At 50.3% G+C, this 27,098-nt stretch overlaps 1 protein-coding gene across 8 annotated transcripts in view; it reads right to left on the bottom strand.

Moving 5' to 3' along the window:
• Positions 1 to 27,098, bottom strand: part of Mad1l1 (mitotic arrest deficient 1 like 1) — a 357,731-nt gene that overhangs the window by 190,770 nt on the left and 139,863 nt on the right. For 6 of the 8 annotated variants that reach the window (XM_027922766.3, XM_071605258.1, XM_027922768.3 and 3 more), the window contains one exon: positions 24,188 to 24,332. In XM_027922766.3, coding sequence (XP_027778567.1) covers positions 24,188 to 24,332 — 145 coding nt within the window. Of the gene's footprint in view, positions 1 to 22,975; positions 23,110 to 24,187; positions 24,333 to 24,457; positions 24,522 to 27,098 lie in introns of those variants that run through there. The other 2 variants (XM_071605260.1, XM_027922769.3) reach the window with 2 other exon arrangements.

The following is a 27,098-nucleotide window of genomic DNA, read 5'->3' as shown; positions in this document are numbered from 1 at the left end:
TCTGGGAAAGACAGTCCTGAACTTGGAAAATCTGTTCCTCCTCTATGCATCGTCTTATTTACAAAATTGCTTATGCGAAGATACTGCCATGCATAATGCATTCAATTACACAGTGTAAGATGTAGCCCTAATGGAGGAAACTCAAGTCAGTCACACAGACGCTTCAGGAACATGGGGGAGAAAGGTTGTGGGGCTGACTTCCAGGCGGGTTTGGAACACCCTCTCCCTCCACCGGGACACAGTGTAAACATATACAGCAGCTCTCATCTCCTTTCCCACTATTTTCTGGCACAGTGATGGGCCTGGAACTGACACCTTCCTTGGCCTCAGTGGCAAGGCTGCATTAGCATGTAAATAGCTGACAGATACAAGAAAATGAAAGCAAGGAAGAGCTCCTTAATTAACTTCAATCCTCTGAAAATCCAGGCAGCAATCTGTTCTGAAGTCTGATCTCCTCTGAAGGCTGGCAGCTTGGCCAGGACTGAGGGGCCGCAATGGCCAATGGGCTGGGACAGACACTGTGGAATCTGGGGAGGTCCTGGCACAAGGTATGGGGGTACACACTTGCTGGGCACTGACTCTTGTCACTCCAAATCCCTACAGACAAGCCCTGCAAGATTCTAAAGGTAGCCAGCACTGCCCAGGCCTTGGGTCAGACCCCTGGTAGCTCTAAGGTCAGTGCTTCTGCCCCCTGCCTGAGCTATGGCACCAGCACTGCCCAGGACAGCAGCAGGCCAAGGTGTCTGTCCTGAAAGATGACAGCCCACCTCATCCTGCAGACAGCAAAGCACAGTGGCAAGTGGGAGCTCAGAAACAACCTGAGCACAGCGAGGGTGGAGCCCAGCGATGTGAGCTCACAGGCAAAGAGCTGGTACAGGGCCACTGAGACGGGCACAGGTAGCAGTCCAGCAATGGCAGCAGAAGCCTGACCAAAGAGCAGGGCAGGAAGGGCGACAAGAGAGAGCAATGGAGCAGAAGAGCTGCCCAAAGCTAGCCAATAACACAGGCCCCAAGAGGGGCAGGGGCTGTCTGGAAAAACACTGCAGCACATGCCCACCACGGTAGCTCTGCTCCCACGGGGACACCTGTTGGAGCATCATTAATTTGCAGTACCGAGAGGAGGTGTGTCCGCAGCCCCCAATGACAAAGCTGTAGAACAGCCAGGTCTCCTGCAGCAGTGACACAGAGCCAGGACTAAACAGACACACTTGGTTCCTGAGGGATGCTCTCAACCACTGACACACCTCAGGGCTGGCAATGTGGGGCGAGAGATGCCCAAGTCATCAGCACAGACCAGAAGAAGGTGGGTGCCACAAACATGGTGGAAGCTGTCTCTCAACACAGCACTGCATCCCCAAGGGGGCGGAGCAATGTCAGATCACCAGCTTAGCAGCTTCAGAGCAGCTGAAGCCTGGGTCCAAAAATGTGAAAAGCCACTGGGTCCTCTGGGCAGACTGCTCCCTCCTCCTGAGCACTGAGAAGCTGCATGGTGCAAACTTCTTCTGTTCAGCTGTGCTGGGCTCAGTAAGGATGAAAAGAGGCAAACTAGGAACAGAAGTCACCTGCTTCAGCACAAGAGGAAGAGGCCAGCAGCACAGGCTGGCCACAGGCACGGACCTGCCAAGTGCAGACACTGACCCAGAATGGGAAGGGATGACACCTTCCACAGGAATCGAGCATCCTTCGCAAAGGAGCTACTGCCTTTAGGAGCTGGCAAGGACATGGATGGCTGCACCAACCTGACCCAAGTCCCAGATGCTTTCTTCTCCTGTAGAGGTACATAAGTCCAGGTTGTGAATCTCTGCACCTGCCCAATCACAGACCAGAGCATCAGGCCACAGGCTCCAAGCTGTGCCATGAGATCATCACCCCTGTCCCCAAGGTCATTGCTTGAAAAAAGGACACCCCCTGCAGTCCCTAGCACACTCCTATACATGCTTCTCATGTCGGCCCAGGGTTTTGCATTTATATAATGCTGTCCCTCTTGGGAGTGCACGGGGGCTAAATGAGGCTGGCTTCTACAAGAATAAATCACGCTTCTGTAACCAGCAATATTTCTTTAACCGGAGGTTAATAAAAATCACCGGCGAAGGCTAACCAGTGGATCTAATTTATTTAGAGACTTTCATAAGACTGTGGATAAAGCCCTTTATGAAAGCTTATTACTGCGCCTGAGGAAGCCACAGAAAAGTGACAGTCACTTAGTGGGATTTGCAGGCCCTAGAGCAAAGTGAAAAATTCAACAGACCCCCTTGATGGGAGGGAAGGGGAAAGCAAACGGCAGCCAATCTGTCACCTAACGAGCCCAGCCTTGGGCAGATGCCCCAGACCAGATCCTGGAGGCATCAGCCACAGCCTGCCCCTGAGAACAAGACAAAACCAAGTAATAATGAAGTCCATGTCTTCCTGAGGACCCCAAGGAGGCCAACCATCTCCAGAGAGTTGGTGACAGTCCCCTTGTCACCTGGTGCACCACAGCTGTAGTTCATGCTTCTGCCCTATTATAGAAAAGAGGTCAAGGCCCTGAAAGGAAAGCATTCCCTTGGGAAGACCAGCTGAGTGCTGGGACCCAGCACATCTTGGGGGTGTAGGGGCCTAGAACCAGCCTCACCCTGGGATACCAGCAGTCCACTGGCAGGCACTACCCCCAGTGGGGCTAGTATCCACCTGCTTGCTCACCCTCCCTTCCCAGGCCAGCATGCAGCAGTGTCCCAGGCTGCCCTCAACTGAAAGGGCACCCAGCCAGGAAGACTGAAGACAAGAATGCTAGATTACCATCTCACCCGCAGAACAGCTGGCTGGAGCCAGGAAACCAGGGTCCTCCTCCTGGTCAGAAGCAAGTGTGCTCACCCATATACCAGACATGCACCACCACCTCCCTGGCCAGACACAGATGATTGTGGGAAAAGAAATGCTACAAACACATTGGAAACTTTTACTCTTAAAGGACTGACAGAGCTTTGGAAGGGGAAAGTGCAGGAACTGTCCACATTCATCTTATCTTGTTATTTCCCAGAAACTGAGTCCTAGACACAGAGAGCACCTACACCGGCTATTGGAATGCCTTCCAGAGTCCATGACCCCATGCATGTGCAAGTGAGGCTGGCCCACATAAGCTCAGGCTTCAGAGAAAAAGTTATGCAGTGATGTGTCAGTCAAGCAAGAAGCAAGTGCTCCTGGACCATGGACCCAAATCCCACCCCCCAACAAAGAGGAGGCAGGGCCCTTGACCCACAGTAACTCCTCACAGATTCTCTGAGCACCTTTGGCCTCTGGATCCTATCTCTGGTTTAAAACAGCAGCAACACTCCAGTCTCACCCTAAACCACCTGAGAAGTATAACCACACACACCAGGCCAGGTCACACCTGCTGTCCACACCCAGAGGACCCCCCCAACTCTCAGACACATAGGAGGCTCAGAGCTCTATGGACAAGCAGGCCCCCAGGGGTAGTCCATTCCAAGAAGACCTTCCACACTGCGTCCCCCTCCCAGGCAAGCAGACCTCAGGCTTTGCAGGTAGCATCATTTCCAAGTTCTCTTCCATTCTCCCGACAGAGCCATAAGCTCCCCTAAGGCAAGCGCATCCAGGACATAAGCATCCAGTACGGAGACCCACAGGTGCCATCAGGTATGGACTGACAGCCGTCCCTGTAACAATGCTGTAAGCCACAGATACAATTCTGGAGCACATGGTGATACTCTGGCCTAGCAGGACTTCCTCTCTTCCTCAGGGGCAGTCTGGTGCTTTGTGGGCAAAGTTAACCAAAGGAACATCAACTCCAAACTGCATCTGGGCTTGTGACTTGTTTTCCGCTTGATGATGGATGCTATTTAATACCCTCCTGTTGGAGCATCCTGGGTCTGTAAATACTGATCCTGTTTTATTGCTATTTAATCACGATTACAATAGTGAGGGCTGGTCCTCCTCTACTGGGCTTAATGTTCCATGAGAGTCTCATGGGAAAATCAGCCAAATTACATAAAACAATTGGCTTTCCTTAGTGAAAATATATATGGACAGTGTACACATGTGCACACTGATGCGCATTCACACATGCATGTTCTCACATACATGCACAAACAAGCAGTCTCACACACCCAACTCTAGGGCACAAGAGGGCAGTGACATGGTGGAAGGCATTATGGGGAGGAAGGAGCTGCCACCTGAAGCCAGACACAGCTGACTGGGAGCCACCACACATGGGGCATGCCACTCCTCAACCTGGCCACCACAGATTCCTCCTCCATAAATATGGGAGTCTGCAAATTCTAGTTGGGTTTTTTGTCGTTGTTGTTGTTGTTGTTTTGGGGGAGGGGTACTGGGGATTAAAGCCAGGGGTGTTCTACCACTGAGCTACATCACAGTCCTTTTCATTTTGAGACAGGGTCTTGCTAAGTTGCTGAGGTTGGCCTACAACTTTGCTATCCTCCTGCCTCAGCCTCCTGAGTCACTGGGATCACAGGTATACCCCACAGTGCCTGGCTCTACTTATATTTTCAAAATAATTTTAAGCAGAATTATTATATCCAAGTTAATGAAAATAAGTTAATTTTTGATGAAGACCAGCACTGTGACTTCTCTGGTTGGGGTCACAGCACATGGCGGACCAGAATCTGTGGCAACAGAATTCTCCCTAGAAATGCAAATCCATGTCGCAGAAACCCAGGTGACTAGAAGCCAGTTATGAGCCAGTCATGGGGTCCTGGAACCTCCCTCATTCTCCTGGAGGCAGAGGCAGACAAAGCTCTGCCTCCGGAAGACAGGCTGGAGCCTGTGGCGCCCCCTGAAGTCAGAGACTTGGCCAGTCAGTGGGCGTGAGGATTGCCTCTGACTGTGAGCACAGGGACCTCCTCACAACATGGACACAGGGGCCCTCATAGGATTCTTAAGTGTCAGTGCACTGGTCACTCAATGGGGTGCTGAGGAACAGCCACCCAGTGCTCACCTGGACATCAGCAAGCTAAGGGCAGATATACCTGAGCCTGGGACAGCAGGGGAGGCTGGGTGGCATCTTTAACAACTTTAAAACAGTCTCCAAGAGGAGCCTGGCTGCTGTTCAAACACCACCACGACGCTGTGGCTATTTTTGGAAATAAGACTCCAGAGGCTGCCTTGGCAGGGAACCATGCCTTTGAGCACGACCATCCATTTTCACCTGCAGCCAGCCGCCTTTCCTTTCAGGATCAAGGTTATTCAAAGATTTGGATTTCTTCGAAATTGTGTTAAAAAGGGAATAGGTCTCCACCGAAGACGAGAGGAGATATGACAGCATGAGCAAGGGCAATGCCCAGCTGATGCAAGCCAGAATGTCAGGGCCAAGGATTCCAAGTCCAGTCCTCCCTATACCTCCCATTCACACTCCTCTGGCCATGGAGGCCCTGCGCGTCCCTCTGAGGCCAGGCCCTGCTGCTCTCTGAGCCTCAGTCTCTTTTGTAAGGTGAGAGTCCCAGGCTTGGGAATTCAAGAGCACTGTCCTGCTTAAGACTAGGATTCTTAACCACCACCAAGCAGTGCTGTGGACGCCGGAGACGAAGGGTTCTTCAGGCCCAGGTGGTGCTGGGGCAAGGGTGGCATATTTTGGGCTCAGGCTCTGAGACAGAGCACACAGCTCCACAAACAAGATTTATAATGTGTGGAGGGAGTACTTTAGAAATTCATAACTAGTGCAGAAAGCCCACGAACGAAGTACTAAAACTGCTCATGAAGACTGCCAAGACTTACCTCACCTATCACACCAGCCCAACCCAGGACCCAAGGGAACGTCAGAACCACAGATGACTCGCACAGTGGAGTGTCCTGGATGGATCATCAGCAGGGTGGCGTCGCCTGCTCCTGCACCCAAAGCATCACATACTAACTCCCCTGGAGAAACTTCCGGAGGAGGACCGAAGAACCAGTGTCCTTGGGAATAGCAGCACACCAGCATGCAGAAAGCAGAACAAGGGGGAAAGACACCAACCTGCAGGCTCAACGCCACCCAGCACGTGTACCACGAGCACAAGCCACAGGAGGCCCTAAGGGCTACGAGGCTCACTCCAGATGCATCAGCTGACCCCAGAGAAAGACAAACAAGTAGGGACAGCCAGGGACAGGGCACACTATTCCCCATCCACCCACCTCCCTCCTTCACCAAAGACAGCCACACATTCAATTTTTGTTGTTGGGAAAGTTAAAAGCCAATGACTGGGGCTGGAGCTACGGCTCAGTGGTAGAGCGCCTGCCTGGCATGTGTGAGGCACTGGGTTCGATTCTCAGCACCACATATAAATAAAATAAAGGTCCTTTGACAACTAAACAATATTAAAAAAAAAAAAAAAGACAATGACCACCATTTTCCAAGTTGCTAATTATAACTCATGACATCAAAACAAGAAACATCTGTATCTGCTACCTGCTACCTGCAAGAACCTTCAGATGTCCCCACATCCCATCAGATGGCAGCCACAAGGGCACCTGTCCCAAGAGCCAGGGTAGTGCCTCCATGCCCTTGCACAGCTACTGGGCACGGCAAAAGCACTGTTGGCCCTTAGGGCGCAGTGAGCAGGGCTGAGCAGGGCCTACAGACCTTACTGCTAGGTAGGGCTGCTCCCTGACCCTGTGTGACCTCAGGTAGGTGGTCCTCTCTGCGCCTCAGCTCCTTCCCCTGTCAGATGGAGGAGCCCAACAATTCCCAGAGATTTACTGAGTGCTATGACATGTAAGGCGTTGTGCCCAATGGACAAGACAGGAATGAACCCTACCTCATGGGGGACAATGACCACAAAAGAAGACAAGCCAGGTGAGCCAGAGCTGGGGAGGGTGAGGGCAGTACTAGAGGAGGAGGGAAATATAGGCAAAGGCCCCGAGGCACGTGGCACCAGGAGAGTGAGTAAGAGACATTCCCGCCCCCACCCACCACCACTTCCTTCCCTCACAGCCTTGTCCAGCCAGGGAAGGAGGAGACATAGATTGTGGGACACCCCAAGCAGATGGTGTAGGGGTGGGATGGCTCCAGGGTATAAAGCACCACCTCCCAGATCCAAGGACACCCACAGGCCAGGGGGCTGGAGATCAGGGACCCACACTGTGGTCTGTGCAATGGGCATATGATGGTTCCTGTGACTAAGCTCTTCAAGTTTAACTCACTACCTTGAGAAGGGGACATGGGCCATCACTCACAGCAAAATAAAATGGGTCCTATATAAATAGGGTCTCCCCTGGAAAGCCACTTGATAAAGCTGCCAATCTATGGTGAGACCCAGTGGGAAGGTCTCATCTCAGTAAAGCCATCTAGGAAACACAGAGGAGAAAAAAAGTACTGAGGTTCCTGACAACACACCTCTAAGAATGTTGGGGACCAAGAGAGAGGGGTGGCAGCTGTGAGATCCACTACTACTCACACCAGATCCCCTCAGAGGGCCCAGCAGTCCACAGCCTTGCCCAGGACAGCCCAGGCCCTGCTGTGGAGGGGCAGGCCAGGACAGGCCCTTTCTGAGTGAATAAAGCTGGGCTCATCGGATCTGGCAGAAGGCAGCCTGCAAACTCTGCCACCTTGGGTCACAGGTAGGCCTCTGGGGACAGCAGCCTAGCATCAGCATGGCGCACAAGCAGGAAGCTCAAGGTGGCCTTGCTTCTACTGCTCCACTCCAGCCCTCCTGAAGCTGCAGGAGCAGCCCGCGGGCACCTCTCGCCACACGCCCACAATCCAAGGCTATCTTAATAACCATCTTCCAATTGGAGAGGGATAAAAGGCATTTTGTTTTTATTTCACAAAATTGCTTATCTCCCTGGAAATTTGTTTCCTGCCATGACCCAGTTCCAGCTGCCCTCCTGGTGGGACAATGCACTGATATGGTGACAAGGCTGGCTTTCTAGTACCTGCAAATGGCACTTTTCCATAGCTCAACAGACAATCCCTTTACTCATGGGTGCTCGGAATGGCAGCCAAGAAAGACTCACGCGGGAGATCTCTAGGCCTCACAGCACAGAGGGACCTGCTGCAGAAACAGAGGGACTACGTGACAAGCACAGCAAGCTCAATCAGGGACTGTGGCTGAGGACCCACAGCCTCCTCCAGGCAGTTCACTAACATCAGGCAGAGGCAGGAGGAGGTGTCTTCTAAGAAGCAAGCAGGTCTGGGTCTGAACTTTGCAGGCAGCCTTTGCCTCTTACCCTGCCTGGCTATTCAGGGGCAGGTACTCTGGGATGTGCCTTGTTCTACCACAAGGACTCCAAGATCCAAACCCACCAAGGAGCAAAGCTCAGCCCAGATCAAATGCCAGAGACGGCCGAACAGCATATCAAGACCCGGGGACAATACCAAGCCACACTCCTGGTGCAGGCACAGAACTCAGTCACAAAGGTGAGGAGGAGGGAGCAGGCGCAGCATAGCTGCATCTGGCAAATGGTATACAATGAATCGATGGTTTAAAGAAAGCAATATGTGAAGGACAGACATACAAGAGGGAGGTGAGAAGAGGTGGAGGCCACGGCACCAGGGCAGGTGTGAGCAGGTGCCAGAGCCAGATGTGCACAGGTGGGAAGGGACAGCTATGGCACACTCCTACTGGGTCAATGACATGCCAAGCCAGCCAGTCGCACCAGGTGCCTCTAGCAGAAAGCCACATTTTTGACAGTCTGTCTTGGCCTGAGTATAATCCCAGGATGGTCATTCACATGGTCGGTCTCTGTCCCATCTCTGAGAAGGACAAGATATCTGCTACTTAACACTGGGCCACAGACCAGCACAGGGATACTCATAGGACTACAGATCCCACCTTAGAATACTAAGTCAACCTGTGCATCTTAAGATTTTCATGGCCCTTGTATGTTCTGATCTGTGCCCTAAATGACCTGTGTCCCCAGCCAAGGGTGCAGCCCAGAGTGCAGACTCTAAAGTACAAGATCACTGGGAACCTTGATCGGCAGCCCTGTGGATGGCTTGCCCTTCTGGACAGGACAAGTGTCTGGACACGACACTTTGCATGCTGCCAGGGCCGCAGTGTGTCTCCAACACCAGCTCTCATGTTCCCACCACTCAGCTTCCTCAAAATCTCCAACACAGGCTACACCAGTAACTCACCTATCAAAGGATCCCAGGGGGAGTCTGTCCCAAGTCCCGCCTTAAGCCTCCTTCCCACAAGCTTTATCATCAAGCACAATTAGAAAACAGATGGAGCATCAAGACAGGGAAGAGGGACCCACTGAGAGCCAAAGCCCCAGAAAAGGCCAGCAGACCCTGAGCTCAGTCAGGAGGAACAGCTCAGGCTTGACTGCAGAGGATCCCAGCCAGCGTGCTGCAACAGGGACCCAGCCCACCTCAAGTCAGATCCAGCTCAGCACACCTGCGCCAGAGCAGCAGGCCCAGGACCCCAGAGAGGACCCTGGCTCCTAAGAGGAGGAGGAGAGCAGGGACAGTACTATGAGGGCTACAACATTGGCAGCTGCTGTGGCACCAAGCACCAGCTCAGTCAAGTCAGCCCAACCCCGGCCAAGGGGTAAACAAGGCGGCTCCCAAACTTAAACAGATGGCCATAGGGAACATATTCTCTCACCACCTACATGTGAAGGCAAACATCAACATACAGAATAAACCACGTGGAGGCTGTTTCAGACTGGGGGCGGGGGACACAGCATGATGAGGGAAAAAAGAGTAAGAATCCAGCACCCATTTCCACTTGCACGGCCTTGGCCAAGTCGCTGAGCTACTCTTCAGTCTTGATCTGCTGAGGTAAGAAGGGGGCAGGGTGCTGGTCCCGTACACTTGAGTGACTGCCAGAGGGAACACAGGAACACTGCACTCAGGAACAGACCAGGAACCTGGAGGTCACCAGGAGGCCGTTTTTGAAGTCAGAGCAGCTACTAAGCATCTGCACACTCCTTCAGGACGCTCCCTGCTCCCCGAGACCCAGAATGCCCAGCATGAAGAAGGAGGCTGACAAGAACACAGGAGCGTCCCCACTCCCAGGACTGTGAGGAAGAGAATCAAGATGGGGTTGATAGCACTTCTGCTCTTATAGAGCAGAGTCGGACATAAACTGCTTTCCTCTATGGTGAGAGGTCTGCTGTCATAACCGTCATAGCCCTCAGCAAAGAGCCCAGAGCTCAGACCCTAAGTTGAGAAGAGAAGCTGCCAGATGGGTCCATGCTAGAGCAATAAAGGGACAACTGAAGAGCTGTCTCAAAGAAGTGGGACAGCTCTTTTCAGAATGGACTGCACCTGGTGTGTGTGTATAGTATCCAGCTCGCCCAGGGGACAGGAGACGGCCCCTCCACAACAGAAGAAGGGGCAGAAAGAGGCTCCGCAGAAGCCCGAGTGCAATGAGAGCCAGAAACCCAGCAGTGGAGGAGGGGACGCCCACAGGAGGCCAGGAAGGAGCGCTACTCTGAATTTCTCTCAAGTCCCCGGCCTCAAAGAGCTTTCATAAAAGCAAAGAAAATATTGTGAGCAAAACCCCTCATACTATGAAGGGCGATGGCCTCAAGCAGGGTGTGCTGGCGTGAATAGTTCCCAGAGCCAAGCACAGTGTTACCACACAATCCACAATCATGCCCCTAGGCTCACCCAAGGGAACCGAAAACACACACCCAAACCCAGCTTCATTCAAAACTGCTAGAGCTTAGAAGCACCCAGGATGTCTAGTAGCAGATGAAAACATAAACTGTGGCTCACTCAGACAATGAGGTGATTTGGTGATTTGAAAAAATGAGCCATCAAACATGAAAAGACATGGAGGAGTCTTAAAAACATATTGCTACGTCAGATACCCGTCTAACAAGGCTATGCTGATGGATTCTAGGAATGACATTCTAGAATAGGGGACAACTATAGAGACAGCAGAAGCATGAACAGCTACTGGGGGCATCTAGGTTGGGGAGGGAAGGATGAGCAGGCAGAGCCCCGAGGGCGTTCAAGGCAGAAGTAGTGCCCTGTAAAGTCCCATAAGGGTGGACACTTGCAATCATGCACCTGGCTAGTCCCTCAAGGCACAGGACCAATAGTGACCCTCAGGGATACTGATGACAGCACCACACTGGTATACCAATCACTATGGCAGGGGAGACAGGAGGGTGGGGTGCCTGGGGAACTCTACTTTCTGCTCGACTTTATCAACCTAAGACGGCTCTGAAAAGTAAAGTTCATTAATTTGAAAAAAAAAAAAAAAAAAAAAGGTTGCAATGTACACAGTCACATTCTGTATGCTTCCATTTTTACAATATTCTTTAAATGCCCAAATCACCAGAGATGGAAACTAGATTTGAGATGGTGGGGTGAGGGGCCATGTGGGTCCCAGGGGCAATATGGGAGGCCTCCAAGTGGCAGGGTAGACCTGCATGTCCCTGGCTGTGGAGCCACACTAACCTACCCAGGCAGCACAATGACAGAGAGCCAGCCACAGGCACTTCCACACTGGTCACAGAACAAGGTGCTGCCACAAGGAAAGCTCATGAGGGACATGTGGGACCTCTCTACTGTCACCACTTCCTATGGCTCTCCAAGGCTGTTCTAAAAACAAAATCTCATCGGCCACAGGCTAGTCTCAGAGACTTAGCATGCTGTTCCCTTTCCTTCCCAGGCATCCCTTGGGTGAGAGGGGCTACTCACCCCTCCTGCCATGTGGAAGACCTAACCCTCCTCACAGCAGGGTCCCCACCCCATAGGGCTGCTCATGGTCCCACCCCAAAAGAGCCCCGGAAGCTAGAGCTCCGACTTCAACCGCACTGCCACGCTCAGCAGATGCTAGAGAAGAGCTTGTGGAATGAAAAATTAATAAGCAAGTGAGAGAATGTGCTTGGGGTCTTCCTTTCCAGCTTTCCAATCTGCCTACACGACGTGCCTGGGCCCTGCTATATCCTGCATGCAGGCTGGCCTTTCCAGGAAGATTATCAGAAAATATTTTGAACTGAATAATAACAAAACCCATATCAAATCCATGGGGTACAGATTCATATTTAAAAAAAAAAAAAAAAACTTAGAAAACAACAAGAGGAGGATTTCAAAAACTCAAAAGGGAACATGCACACAGCACTCAGCACACCTACAGATGAATTCTGAAGCCCCCTGAAACCTCTGTGAAACAAGGTGCCCCACCATGCTTGCAAGTGGCAGAGTCCTGCAGAGTCAGAGCACCAGGACTGCAAAAATCAGCACACCCAGATCATTCACAGAGGACAGGATGGTACGGGTTAAGGACTAGCACTACAACAGGGTTGCTGGAGGAGTATTCATGCACCAGGCCTGACTGTAACCAGCAGAGAGAAGAGAAAAGTCTACAAGTCACTATTAAAAGATATCACAAGGGCTGGGGTTGTGGCTCAGCAGTAGAGCGCTCACCTAGCACGTGCGAGGCCCTGGGTTCAATCCTCAGCACCACATAAAAATAAATAAAACAAAATAAAGGTATGGTGTACAACTAAAAAGTAAATTAAAAAAAAAGACATCACAAGGGGCTGGGGATGTGGCTCAAGTGGTAGCGCACTCGCCTGGCATGCGTGCGGCCGGGGTTCGATCCTCAGCACCACATACAAAGAAAGATGTTGTGTCTGCCAAACACTAAAAAAAAATAAATATTAAAAAATTCTCTCTCTCTACCTCTATCTCTCTCGCTCTCTCTTTAAAAAAAAAAAAAAAAAAAAAGACATCACAAGCAGAAAATACTCAGGGAAAAGAAAAATCTAGTGATGTGTAAGACTTCTAGTCTAAAACCCATAAAACTTGCTGAAATTAAAAACTTTCTCAGTAAAGGGGGAATATGTAACATTCATGGTTTAGTAGACAGAATAACATTAAGATGTTATTTCTTCCTAAAATGATTTATAATTTATTACTATTCTGATCATAACCCACCAGGGCATTTTGTGAGACACAGAAGGGCCAAAATAGCCAAGGAACTACAAATTTGGAGGATTTCACTAGCAAGTATCAAAACTACCCTGAAGCAGAAGTGACGACAGTGTGGCAGCAGCAGAGACGGACTAACCAGAGCAACAAGACAGACTCCACGAGTAGGTCTACCCAGAGAGGCCACCCGGCTGAAGGCCAGACAATGGGATGCTCCTTCCATCAACAGAGCCAGGTCGACTGAAGAACTCACCAAGGACACCACAGACCCAGACACCTATTTCACATCATACTCAAAACCCAATTCCAGACAGAAGCCCATCAGATAAAAGCGCAGAAGGTGAAGCCTCAGAGTGCTTGGAAGAAACAATGAACTCTCTTTAAGGTCCTCCTGACTTGGCAGGCAAAGATGCTTATGAAGACCCTACTAGCACAAAGGTAAAAAAGAAAATGGTGGACCACTTTAAAATTAAAAACGTGTGTCTATTCATCAACAGACACAACTAAGTGAAGAAGCAAGTCATAGACTAAGGACATCCCTGCAGTATCTGCCTCCAACCAAAGGTTCGTTCTAGAATAGAGAACTCCTGTAACTCAGAAAGGAAAATCAGAGGCAGAAGATCCCAAGTGCTGGTGCACACGCACGCACGCGCCCCACCCCCCACACACACCAAGAGTATCCAGACAACCCCCCACTCTCAGCCCGCGTGCAAGTGCACACACTGCTGCAGCACACAGGGGCAAGGGTCCCACTGAAAGCAAGCATGTGCCCCACCTAGACGAACCCACCTTAGTGATCCCAGGGTCACCAAATGCCATATGCATGTAAAGTATTCACAGCACTACTTGTAACATCCTGAACTGAAAACAGCCCAGATACCATGTAGAATCAATGTGTGAAAAAATCAGCAACATAATAAAGAACTCAGGTCCACATCACAACATGCAACGTTAAGTAACAAAAGACAGACACAAAGGAGCACAGGCCAATGCCTCCACTGACATGAATTCATAACTGGCTGGACTAAAATCAGGAAGGGTCTCCTCTGAGAATAGAGGCTGATGAGGAGAAAGGGGCCCAGGGCCTCTGAGGGCCACTGGCCATTTGGTCTATACTGTATCTGCAGTGTGTATGCAGAGACTTCAACACAAAGACTGTCTGGAAGAATATGCACATTGCAGAGTTGAGGCAGAATGTAGACAAGTATATCAAGTTCCAGAAGATTCCACCGCACTGTCTGAAACAGCAAAACTAGAAAAAGCCAAACATCCAATCAGAAGAGAATGGATGAGCATACACTGGCGGCATGGTGGGGTCCCTGGAAAAACATAGGCTAAGCTGGACCCCATTAGGGTGGTCTTCAAACTGTTAAACTCACAAATGAGGTAAGTTCAAGTGGATATACCCCACTTGTCACAGGAGCAGGGAAAATGGATGAATGGCATCAGCATGGACAAAGGCCAAAAGTATAAGGTTAAGATACAAAGGAAACCACAGAAGTACAGTTCTTTTGATATAAAATACATGGGGAAAGCAGAACAATGTTAAGCAGGGATGTGGAGAGACACACACACACGGTAAATCTGAAAATACCATATCTCGGAGGGAGTGGCGAAGCTCTTCAGCAGAGCTGTTTCCTGCTTCCTACACTGGGGACTGGCCAGACAAGAATCAGTTTTATATTGTCTCTGCACATATGAATGTTTTTCACAAGCACATGTCACAAAACAAAGGGCACGAGGGAGGGTGGGGAGAGGGTCTGTATCTATCCCCATGCCACTCCCACTGCCCAAGTCCAGGGCTCAGCAACCACTGGTGTGGATCACATGAAGCCAATTATCGCAACTTCTCCTGAGGATGGTGACGGCATCCATGCCAGGAAAAGTGCAGGCTAAGGTGGACCTCGAGGGGGTGGGCTCCAAGTGTAAGCTCCCAATATTGGGTAAATATAAAAGAGATAATATAAATAGAATGCAATTCTCCTCCACATCCCCTTTACTCACTTATCTTACAGGAGCACAAACACATGTAAGAGGTGACTTCACTACATTATTTCAGAGGAGAGAGAAGATAATTCATTCAAAAACACTGCAGCAGTGTGTGCCACCTAAACCCCACTGTGCAAAGGACAGTTGAGCAAGGTGCCAGCCAGGCTCTGCAGCCCACACAATCCACAGCACTTCTGCCTTTGCCTGCAACACAGGCCACAGGATAGGGTTCCCAACCCACATTCCTCTTAGGACAGCACTTCAAAGACATTCAGGGCCCCTCCAGCCCAGAATGGTCTGTGGTGTCCAGCTCCCACAGGGCCAGGAAGCTTCCCCTTTCTGCCCTAGCCACACCTTGACTTCTCCACACACAAGGAGAGACCAGTTGCATTCCTGCAAGTTGGAAAAGAATCATGGGATCTCACACAGCCACAGCTTGGGAGAATCCCAGAGATCTGAAAGGACATTTTCCGCACCTTATGGAAAAAGGAGGCCCAAAACCCACCCTGGCATCTGCCAGGAAGGTGTGTGACGCAGCAATGACCATAAGCATGTCTGCACCACCTGCCGCTGGCAGAACAATGTTCTGGACTCCACAAAGGAAAGCCCATCTTGAACTCCCTGGAGAGGACCCCTTGCACTTCCCGCCTGGGTATTCTCGAGTTCGCCTGGCAGCCTCCACCCCACATTTAGCTGTTCCCCACTTGGCGGCTGCCTTGCTTGCTTACTTACTTACTTACTTACTCAGCGGCTGCCTCTGCTGACCAGTCTTATCTGTGCCTCAGCCCCCCTTAAAGATTTGACACCAGTCATGATGTGCACTGCAGAAGAAGCACCACCCTGCCCAGGTCTCTCCCTGGCCTCTTGAGCAGACACTGGGTCAAGGCTCCTCTGCTCGGGATAGAGCTGCAGGGCACGGCGCTGCGGGCCATGTGACCCTTCCAGAGCAGTGGTCTTGACACCATAGGATAATCACTGATGTTTGAGAGCAGTTCTCTAGCTTACTGAGGATATTTTATAGAAATAAGTGTTCCAAGCCTCCCAGCAAGCAGGAAGGACAAAGAGAAGGGAAGGGTCATGATGACCGCTCTCACCTCCAGAGAAGCTGACTCAGGCTAACGGGCTTGCACGACAGGGCAGCCAGTGTAGAGCAGACACTCCCCAGGAAGCACAGCCCAGTTCCCGTGAAACTCCAGGTACCCCAGGCCCCACACACAGGGGTCACGGGGCAGAGTGCACCATGACCAGAGTGATATGCTCTACAGCCACCCTATTAGCAAGAGGTGCCTGACGCCAGGGGCCCAGGGGAAAACACTTGGCAGCATTCTCCAGGACAGGTGTCCCTAGAACCACTCCACCTGAACCAGGGGGTGGGGCCCAGTAGAAAAAAGGAGAGAGACTTCATTTCATTAAACATATTTCTTGCTAAAAGTTAGCTTTTACTGCTTACATTCTATAAATAAGATTCTGCAACCATGTTGTAGAATATTAGGGCACACTGGAAATAGCTCATTTCAAATAAGAAAATGGTTTGTGTTCACCCAGTTCTAGAAGCCAATTTTCAATTGCTTAAAATAGTCATGATATTTTACCAAGGTAATTATACTCTTAGCTATCAGTAACAATTAACTCCTTAGACCAGAGCCGCTTAATAAAGGTCTCAAAATAAAATTGCGCATTCCAAGCACCGAATATTTAAATGTCAAGCACACCAACAGGCCCCTCAGAGGGGATGCAGACACTGAGAGCCATCAACTGGGCTCCTCCGTAGGCTACATCCAGGTCCTGTTGGTGGTTGGTGTGCTATGCTCTCCCCTCAGGGAGGCGGGTTGGAGGTGCACAGGGCGAGGATGCCTCCCCAGCAAGGCAAGGGAAAGACCAGCCTCCTAAAGAAACCTGAGGCCCATGGCAACCACCTCAGGGAATCATGGAGAGGGGGTACTCCCCAATCACATGCAAGCCAGGCTGGGGTCTGATGTGCCCAGGTCAGAGTCCTTGGGAGTTGGACATCACCTGTATGAGACACCACACGTCAAAGCACCATACACCCTCCCAGGGCAGCCTGATGAACAGCTTCATCATGCTGGCTGGCAAGACAAATCCCTGCATCCCCGGCCCAGGGGCTACGTGGCGATTAGTATCGATTCATCGCAACATGCCTTGCAGGGACAGTCAGTATAAATAATCAGTCAGTGTCAAGCAATCAATATTTATCTTCCTGCTAACTCAGAGACGCCCATGAACTCAGCATGGGTTGAGGAGGTCAACTTGGACCAAAAGCTTCTCATCTGCTAAGTAGAGGAGAAAATGGAAATTTCCTGCAATGGGAGCCTGAGGTGTGAATGTCAAGGACAGAAACTCCCTAGGAAGCCAGGCACGAGCTTCCAGAGTCCTAAAAGACCCCACTGGGACAATAAGGAGCTCAGACTCCACAGGGGACAGAGATTGAGCCACCCTAGTACCATCAAAAGCAGGTCCTCTTTCTGACCAACTCCCAACCTGAGAGGGGATCTGAACAGCCACCAGAACCAAAGTAACTCTGATAACGTAAACTAGAGGCCACAAATCAGAGCAGAGGTAACACAGAGCCACAGGCCAGATCTGGCCTCCAAGAACAGCTGCAGTCACACAGCTGTTGGGAACACTCCATATATGCATCCAGACTGCTAGCTTTCTGAGAAAATAAGATCCCTCAGGACAACCACATGACCCTCTCCTGCCCAAATGGGTCATACACTCCAACCCTCCCTACCTGGACAGGCCTACTCCCCCAGCCGAGGCAGGCATCTGAGTTTTCAAAATATGACTTTTATATATCTCCCATCCCTAACCCCTGGTATCATTGACAATGACATTCATTCAAATGACATTCATTCAAAGATGCCCATATCCTGTTCTCTCACACCTGTGCCCATGGTTACCTGGCAAGACACAGGGAATTTTCAGATACAACTATAGTAACAGACATTCAAGTAGGGAAGTTATCCTGGACATCCAGGCAGGCCAATATAATCCCAGGAGCTCTGAAAAACAGTGCTTTCTCCAGTGAAGACGGGGCTATGACAAGAAGAGAACTGGAGAGGTCTGAAGGCTGGGAGGGTCTTCACCACCCTCTATGGGCTACATGGGCAGGTGGGAAACAGAAGGGCACATTCCAGTAGCCTCCAGGACTGGGATTTGGGACTGCAGACTTATGGCCACAAGAGACTAGATTATGCCAATGACCCTAGTGAGTTCAGAAGCAGGATCCACAGAGCCCCAGGTGAGTGCCCAGCAGGGGCTAAGTCGAAACCCCTGATCATATCATGCAGGTCCTACCAGAGTCCAGAAACCAGCCATGCCTGCCCAGGCCACACAGCTCTCTGATAAATATGTGAGGTCTCCAGCTATGGGGTCTGGAGGTAGCACAGCAATGATGGAAAGTCACACCCCAGTGCCAGAGGAACAGCTGCCTTCCTGCAGCCTCCAGCCCCCAGGGCTTTCTGTCTTGAGAGGAACCAGGACCCTTAGTCCCACAACCCAGCAAGGATTTGCTGAGCTCTGACAAGGCAAGGCAAAGGCAAGGTGAGGGGTGGAAGAAAGACCACTCTAGCCTTCCCAGGAGCCTTCTCCCCCAGTGCCCAGTAGCCACTGATGATCTGGATTCTAGCAAGAGCTCAGAAAGTAAGCCTGTGACCAGTGTCACCCTGTTCACTCCCTTCCCTCCAATCACCATGGCTCTATCTATAATAGCAAAACATGGAGGCAATAAAAGCTAAAAGGCCATGGTGCACCCTACCATGAAATACTACTCAGCAGTGACAAAGGAACACATGATGAACACACAAGAACTCAGGCAGCTCAGGAGGTTATCACACTGTGTAAGAAAAGCCAATTTCTAAAGGGGATGTTCTAATTCCATTTATGTAACATTCTTAAAATGACAGGACTGCAAAAGTAGAAAGCAGATCAGAAGCTGCCAAAGTCAAGTGCTGGGGAAGAGTGAGAGTGACTGGAGAGGATGCAGGCAGGGATGGGGGACAGGCACAGGACACACATGCTGCCAAGACTAAACTCATGTTCTGCTGCCATGCCCTGTGCAGTCCCCAAGTTTCATCATAAGGCTTAAGAATCTGGGGACATTATAACTTTACCCAGTCTGCTTTCCACTTTCAGTACAGTATTCAGTGAAATTTCATGAGCTATCCAACACTTTATTATCGAGCAAGCTTTGTGGAGATCACTCTGCTAGACTGCAGGCCAGTGCAAGTGTCCTGAGCACGTTGAGGCAGGCGGGGCTGAGCGGGGGCTATCAGTAGATGAAGTGTCTTAAATTCATTTTCTGACTCACTGTATTTTCAACTTGCGATAGGTTTATTGGCACACGAGCCCCCTCCTAAGTCAAAAAGCATGTAGTCATGTAAAAGGTAACCATCAGGGGCATGAGGTGACAGATTCAAGAGACTTCTCTGAACTACCTTTGCAACTTCCTATGGACCTACATTTCAAATAAAAATTTAAAAGCCCTCAACTGGGGTTACCACTTGGAACACGGCTACACACTTTCAACCAAGTAAACACAGTGGAAGCCGGGCTTCCTGCTGCTGGGTTGGGCCTATAGAAAAAGGAGGAACCGGAATGGCCCATGTGGGGCTGGGCCTGAGCAAGTCAAGGACTCCGGTGTGAACTCAGTGAATGTGACACAGATGGTCCCACAGATGCATTCACATGCACACATGCAATTTACACACATCTCCTGGCTCTTCTGGCAGACAGACATCCATTGGTAATACCCAAGTAGCAAGACCCACTTTCCCAATACCAGGCTGCATGAAAACAGCCAGGGACCCCTGGAAAAATGGCTGACTCTATGACTGGGACAGGAAATATACAGGATGAGCCCAGAGCATCTTGCAATGCCAGAAGTAGGACAATGCTCAAAACAAAAACAAAGGCCGAATGTTCTCTCTGATAAATGGATGCTGATCCATAACGGAGAGGGGGGAGACATGGGGAAAAATGGAGGAACTTTGGGCAAAGGGGAAGGAAGGTACTGAGGGTGCATGGGGACAGGAAAGATGATGGAATGAGATGCCCTGGGTACATGTATGATTGCACATATGGTGTGACTCTACATTATGTACAACCCTAGAAATGTAAAGTTGTGCTGCAATTGTGTACAATGAATCAAAACACATTCTGCTATCATATATACCTAATTAAAATTAATTAATTAAGAAAAACTCACACATAAACCCACAATGACATCAAAGGGACCCAGGATTCAACTGAAAGACCCCAGTGCTATGGCCACAGAATAAAGTAGTAATGGATTAAAATCCCAAACCTAAAATAAATGTCCACAAGTCCATCTGATATAATAAATGAGGGAGAAGAGACAAACTCCTCATTATGGTTAGGATATAAGGTGTTCCCCAAAAGCTCCTGGTAATGCAGGAATGTTCAGAGGTGAAGTGACTGGACTGTGGGAGTTGTAGCTGAATCAGCCCATCCTAGTTTGAATGGACTGACGGGGTGATAACTATAAGCTGGTGGGGGTGGCTGGAGAAGGAGTGTCATTGTGAGCATGCCCTGGAAGAGCTCATCTTCCCTGCAGCCCTTCCCCTTCCTGCTCCACTTCCTGGCCCCTATGAGCTAAGAAAAGCTCCTCTACCACATCCTTTCCCCATGATGTGCTGCCTCACTTTGGGCCCAGAGCAATGGAGTTGGCTGTCTATGTACTGAACCTCTGATTCTGTAAGCCAAAATAAATTTTTCCTCCTCTAAGTTGTTCTTGTGAGGTATTCTGGTCATAGCAATGCAAAAGCTGGCTGAAACACCACCCAGGCTAAAGAATTCTAAATAACTTAGATAGAGAAATCTGCCCTCAAGGAGAGAGTGTCAACTCCCAACCCCTTAGGTGGGGGCAATGCACACTGACCTCTTTCTAAAAAACGCAGGTAGAAACTGGGAAACAGGAACTTGACATAGGAGAAGCCTGTCAAACCAGACCTCATCAGGGGCTTGAGGCCACCATCATTAGTGGCAAGTCACACTGACAGCATGTCCCCTTGACATGATGTGTTGAGAATGAAATTTTACCTCTTTTTCCCAAACCCACAAAAACTGGTAATCATGAGAAAAACAGCAGGTAAATCCCCAAAGAGGAACACACCTCCAAATTGCAAGGGTCACCAGAAACAACGTCTGTAAAACTGTCACAGCCAAGAGGACCCCAAGGAGATATGGGGAGTAAATGTCACATGGTATCTTAGATGGGATCCTAACAGAGAAAAAAGACATTACAAATGGATTAAGAGACTCTGAATAAAGTATTCATCTTAGTTAATAATAATGTATCAATACCAGTTAATTATATCAAACATGTCATACTAACATAAAGTGTTACTAGGGGATACTGGATACAGGGAATTCTCTGAATTCTTAATTTTTCTGTAAATCAAAAATCTTAATTTTTCTGTCAATCAAAATGTTCTTGTCATGTATAACTAAAAGGAACAAATAAAAAAAATTGGAAAGGAAACTGTTCTAAAAACTGAAGTTGCCTGGGTAAGCAGGTACGCACACATACAGCCCAAGTAAGCAGGTGCACACACAGAGCTTGCAACACAGCCTGCCCTGGTATTGCTCTAAGCTCCCCTGCCTACCACCTACAGCAGAGAATGAGCAGCAAGTAAGTGGTAGCAGCAGTCCTTGGCTGGGAAAGTTGTCAGAGGGGTGCTGGGCCATGCCAAGGGGCCCTTGAAAGCATGGTGGAAGGTCATGGGCAGCTCAGGATTAACTAAAAAGACTTGGTAGAGAACAAAGTGAAATCCAACCAGGCCAAACTCCCACCAGTGTGACTTCCGCATACTAAACATACCTGACAGACATGTGCTATGCTCTGAATGTTTGTACCTTCCACAAATTCCTGTGCTAGCTCCAAGTGATGGCATTAGGAAGAGGTGCTTAGGTCATGGGGGTGCACCCTCAGGAATGGGATCAGTGCCCTTATAGAAGAGGCTCCAGAGCACCCCTTCTGCCAAGAGAGGAATAGACAGAGGCTCTGTGAACTGCAGCAGTCCTCACCCAGGTCATTCGAGCGCCCTGCTCTTGGTTTTGCAGCCTCGGGAACTGTGAGCAATCATTACTGGAGATGTGTAAGCCCCCAGCCCATGCTATTTTGTTACAGCACCTGGAAAAACTGAAACATCTTCCCAAAGCCGCCTCTGCTCTCGAGGGCTGTGGACGCCTCCCCAGCTCATAGCCATGACTCCCAAAGTTTACTCCATTTCCTCACTGGCTATGTGTGCAAGGCTCTATCTCCTGGATCTGAGTCCCATAGAGCCTCCCTTGGGAGGGGACAATGGGCTTTGTTGTCAGGGCCTCAAAATAGCTGCCCAAGTGAGAATGGGTAAGCTACGCACCCACTCACTATGGTCATGTTCCAAGGGCCCTGGGGCCATCCTGCAGAGAGGGGAAACTGAGACCCAGAGAGACTGAGAGGTGGTTTTGAGATCCCAGGGAAAAGCCAGGCTCCCAGACCTGAGTTCCCACTCCCCATGCCACAGGAAGGTTGCCTGGTCAAGGTGCCCACCAAACAACCACACAGCCTGGCTCCCCCATCCCACTCTGAGGGCCCAAAGCCCCTCAATAGCCAGCACTGCCTGGGCAGCCCATGCTATGCACCCCCTGTTGCAGGGACTGAGGGAGCCCACTCCCACGGCTGCTGGACCAGGTGTTCATCTTGGCCTGTCTCCACATATCTGTATGCTGACCCCAGCAGCATCTTTTAGATGATGAACCTCCTTCCTCTCCCCTGGTCTACACATGCTCTCAGGAACAGTAAATCCCTCAGGTCTGCATGTTAACTTCATACCAGGTAACTCCTCCCGCGTCCTCGCAGCAGTGTTTTCAGAAAGCTAGCAGGAAGGGGCGGGTGCCAGTGAGCATTATCACTGCTGCCTCATTCCCACTGGACTAAATCCTGTGAGGCCGGTTGGCCATGTAGTCACATCACAGGCTGACACCAGTGGACTGACACCAGTGGACAAATGTTGGACGTTTGAAAAGAAGGGAGGGTGCCCTGGGAGGCTGCAGAATGGCTACCCAAGATCTGAGTGCCTTCTCTCAAGGAGCAAGGTCTTGGTTTGAGCTACCTATGAAGACACTTTGGGAACTCACCTCCCTGGGATCCACCTGCAAGGCCAGGGCTCCCAAGTTAGCCCCTGGAGCTGAAGAGAGGGTCTGGCCTCCACTCAAGTCCTGGGAAGCTCTCCATGATGCCAAGACAAACATGAGGTCTTCTTTGCACAGATATCTAGGTGCTGCCAAGAAGCGAGCAGAGGCGGCCAGGGAACAGCAGCATGTAGCAGCTGAAATATGACTCGTTTCCTGAAAGCTTCATAAGCAGGAGGTTCCAGAGATAAAGAACCTGGCTTTATCTGGATCACTAGACATGATCAAGAGCTGGCAGACACTGTTCAGGCACGGCTTCTGGTACTTCCTGGGCACATCCCCTTTCCTGGGGCAGAGTGGGGGGCCAACACAGCTCCCTCTGCCCACTTGACAGCAGTGTGGACAGGTGGGGAGTCTCTGCCCAGCAATCTGATGCCCCACCCTTACACAGAGTGTGCTTGGGGACAGATTTGGCCTTTTTCTTCCTTGCCTTTTGAAATTTCAATGTCCATGGCAATGTTTTATTAAATAATACTCACCAAAAACCATTTGTGCCTGAGTAACATTGGCTTAACCCACCAGACGTTGGAACCCCTCAGGCAAGAACAATTAGAAAAGGCACAGGAGCCAGACAGAACCACTGAGCGGGAAAAACAAGTGTGTCCCATCCTGCACAGCTGGAAACAGGGGACCAGCCTCATTCTACACCCAAGACCAAAAAGCCCACTTCAGTTTCCTCTACACTTATAGACAGTGAAGGATGGGAAGGCTGCCTTGCCCACTGGGTCTCAAGGATGCTGACCCCAGTCAGGGCCCTGCAAAAGACCAGCGATTACACAAAAGGCTCCACCAGGGTGTGGCACCAGGCCAGGAGACACGGGTTGCTAGAGAGAGACTGCAAAAAGCAAGACCCCCTGGAAATACAGGATTGAGGAGACCCTGGCACTCCAAGGACTTTCCTGACATTTCGGGGTAAGAGCACACAGCCTAACCAAACTGCCTGATCAAGCTGCCAAGATGCATCCTCTTTGGCAGAAGGTTTGTGCTGGCCACGGCCTGTGGTTTCCAGGCAGTGGCATGCTATGCTATTCAAGACATGAGGGCACAGACCACTGGCAGCAGCCACGCAAAAGCCTGCACAAAGGTGTGGTGCCAGAGAGAAAAGGACAGGTGTGCAAGTGGTGGGGCAGGCCTGGCCGCACTTCAGTGGACCTGTACCTTGGTCAGCAACAGAACACGCTTCTGGAGCCTCCGGGCCAGTGCCTCATGGGTCTCCCGCTTCTTCCTCTCCTCTAGCAGCTGGCTACTGACTTGCCGGACCTCCTCCTGGAGCTGCTGCTGGGCCTTCTCCAGTCCCCGGGCACTGTGCAAGGAAGACAAAAGGGGAGTGATAAGGCCTGATGTGACCACCCCAAGGCCCTGGGATGAGTCCCCACAGCGAGCCCCACCAGGATGCCCTAAAATAGACTGCACGTGCAGCCGCCTCACTGTCATTTCCTCACTCCTGAATAGCTACTTAACGCCTTTCAGGAGTTTCTGGATTTCAAATAGACGCCCAGGGTGATCCCAGCACACGGCAGGAGGGGGAGGGAAGCTCAACTCCACACACAATGGGAAAAATTGTCAGCCACGCAGCGCTTCAGGACGGGACTTCTGAATGAGCTAAATTGCCAGCACAAGCACTTCCCATGTGAATCACAGTTGGCACAGATGTGCAGCATGGAGGGGGCTGCACAGTCCCTAAGACTTTCTGCCCATCAAAACCCTCGCGGCCACACACTGGGCCTATAGTGTGGGAGAGACCCCAGGGTGCAGCCAGGCTGAGCCCTCTCCCTGCCTCTGTGCGGCCAGCTGATGTTTCCTGCCTGTCTCCAGCTTCAACATCCCCCTTCCCTTTGCATCCCCACAGCCTCTGTCCCCTCGTGTCTCCCCAGCATCATACCACCTCCAGATGGCCTTCTGGTCCATCCTCTGGCAACACATCTCTTCAGACCAGAGAAGGCAGGAGCTCTCCAAGCAGAGGCCAACCTCCCAAAGTGTGCTTGGGAGAGCCATGACCCCTGATCTCTCAATGCCACCAACTCCCCCACAGCCATGCCCAGCACAGGCATGAAGCTGGCTGGTCCTTCAGAGGCCGGCTCAGGACCCTGGTGAATGCTGTCAGCACCAGGGAACTCCAGCCAATGCTTAAAGGTTCCTAAGATCCACTAGGGAGGGACAAGCAATGGTCATGATTAAGGGAGTGAGTGAGGCAGGGCCAGTGCACCCGGAGGGCACATTAGCATGTGAAGAGGGAGCAGGGTTTATCTCCTTCACTGGCAAAGATCTCTTTCCAAAGAAAATCCTAACCAATCCTTGAAAATAAAACATGAACAGGATGATAGGGTTCTCATATAAGGTAACATTCATAACATTTATGAGAGGTGACAATAAGAATGATGGGGCCACTTGGAAATTTTGAAATTTGGGGATGGGCTGTGAAGGACATCTGCAGTCTGAGATTATCCTTGGCATCCAATTATTTCTATTTGCTTTGATTACATGATTTCAAGGAAACCTTAACTCACAAGGGTGGTAGATAACGATTTCTTTAGAGGTGGTCTCTACTGCAAATTTTTTCTCTTTCACATGAATGAGTACTTACTGGATTTTCTAAATTATAATTTAGTAAAATTCTTTAAGCAGCAGAAATATAACTCGAAAGTGAATGTGAATCAAAGATTTACGGAACTTTCTAAGGGATCTGGTAGCGGCCTTAGTCCCGTTGAGTGTGGCAGGGAACACTGGTCTAGGGTGCCCGGGACAAGCCAACCAGAGGCCTGCAAGACCATGGAAGCTGGAACCAAGGCTCAGAATCAAGATGCTGGCATTTCATTCAATAAGCCCACTCGGAAAGCCTGGCACTGATCTCTACTCCAAATGCAGAGTCAACCACTGCCACCTGCACCTCTAGGTGCTCCATAACCAAAGCCACAGAATAAAACAAGTGCAATTATTCACTGGAAACAGATATATTAAGAGGCTATTTTGAGTTCCAGTTCAATTTAAAACTATTCATAGACCAATTTAATAATCAAGAACTGTGAAATCGACTCTTGAATCATTGAATTCAGGTGGGGAGGTTCACAAGCACCTTAAATCACTGCTCCAAAGTGGGTAATTTAATTAGAAGAATGGTAGCATTCGATCTGCTGTTTGAAGAGTCATATACACAGAGGAAGGAATGTGGCGATGCGTCTGTAAGGTGACAGGGCACAGCACAACACTGGATAGGGTTGAGGGGTAAGAAAACACTCTGAGAAGCTGTCCTTAGCACAAGGGGGTTAGTGTAGGCTTGAAAAGAGAGTGACAAATCCCACGTCCTACACACTAGAAGCACAACATCATCATATCTGTGGGGAGAGCTGGGCCCTCCCCACCCACTGCAGTTGCAAAGGGACACGAGGCCATGCCATATCTGCTATTCTTTTGTGACCCTAAGAACCTGTGCTTGGTGCAACAGAGTCATGTTGCAGGACTGGGCACCAGGAACCCAGTACCAAGTCTGAGCCAGATACCAACATGACATAGATAGGCCCCAGCCACTATAGGGAGGAGAGCACACCAGGCATGGAGATGCCCTGACCCAAGCCTTCTGCCCAGATCCAAGATTCCCAAGTACACAGCAGCTGCAGGCAGTGGCAGGAGCTGTGCTCCATGGCCCCCACAAGAGAGAACGGGGCCTCTAAGGGGTAGGGTGTGACACCCAGGTTGGAAAAGCTCACTCACCAGGTCACAAAGAAAATCCATGCTCTCTCAAGAGCAAAATGCATTTCCTCAAGTGAGAAGGAAAAGAAATAAGCCAGAAGAATACTCAGTCCTACAAGAGACTCTAGTAGGCAAGACAGCACCAACTGCAGCCCACTGCCCTGCCCGTGGCAGGGGAGATGAGACCTCTGAGAGCCACCAGATTGGGCACAATCACGGTTCCACATCTATTGGGCAGTTCCCAGGGCAGTTATCTGGTTTCCAAATTTTCCAAGAGATAAACATAGACTTAAAAACCCCACTTCAGCAGGTGATAGGGAGACTGAGTTTCTGAGTACTCTGCAGAACCTCGCTGGGTGTCAGGAGCACTAAAAAAACAAGA

This window comes from Marmota flaviventris, chromosome 19 (genome assembly GCF_047511675.1).
Source record: "Marmota flaviventris isolate mMarFla1 chromosome 19, mMarFla1.hap1, whole genome shotgun sequence".
NCBI classification, from domain to species: domain Eukaryota; kingdom Metazoa; phylum Chordata; class Mammalia; order Rodentia; family Sciuridae; genus Marmota; species Marmota flaviventris.
Note: the sequence above shows the minus strand (reverse complement) of the source record. Positions and strands in the feature narration are given on the sequence as shown.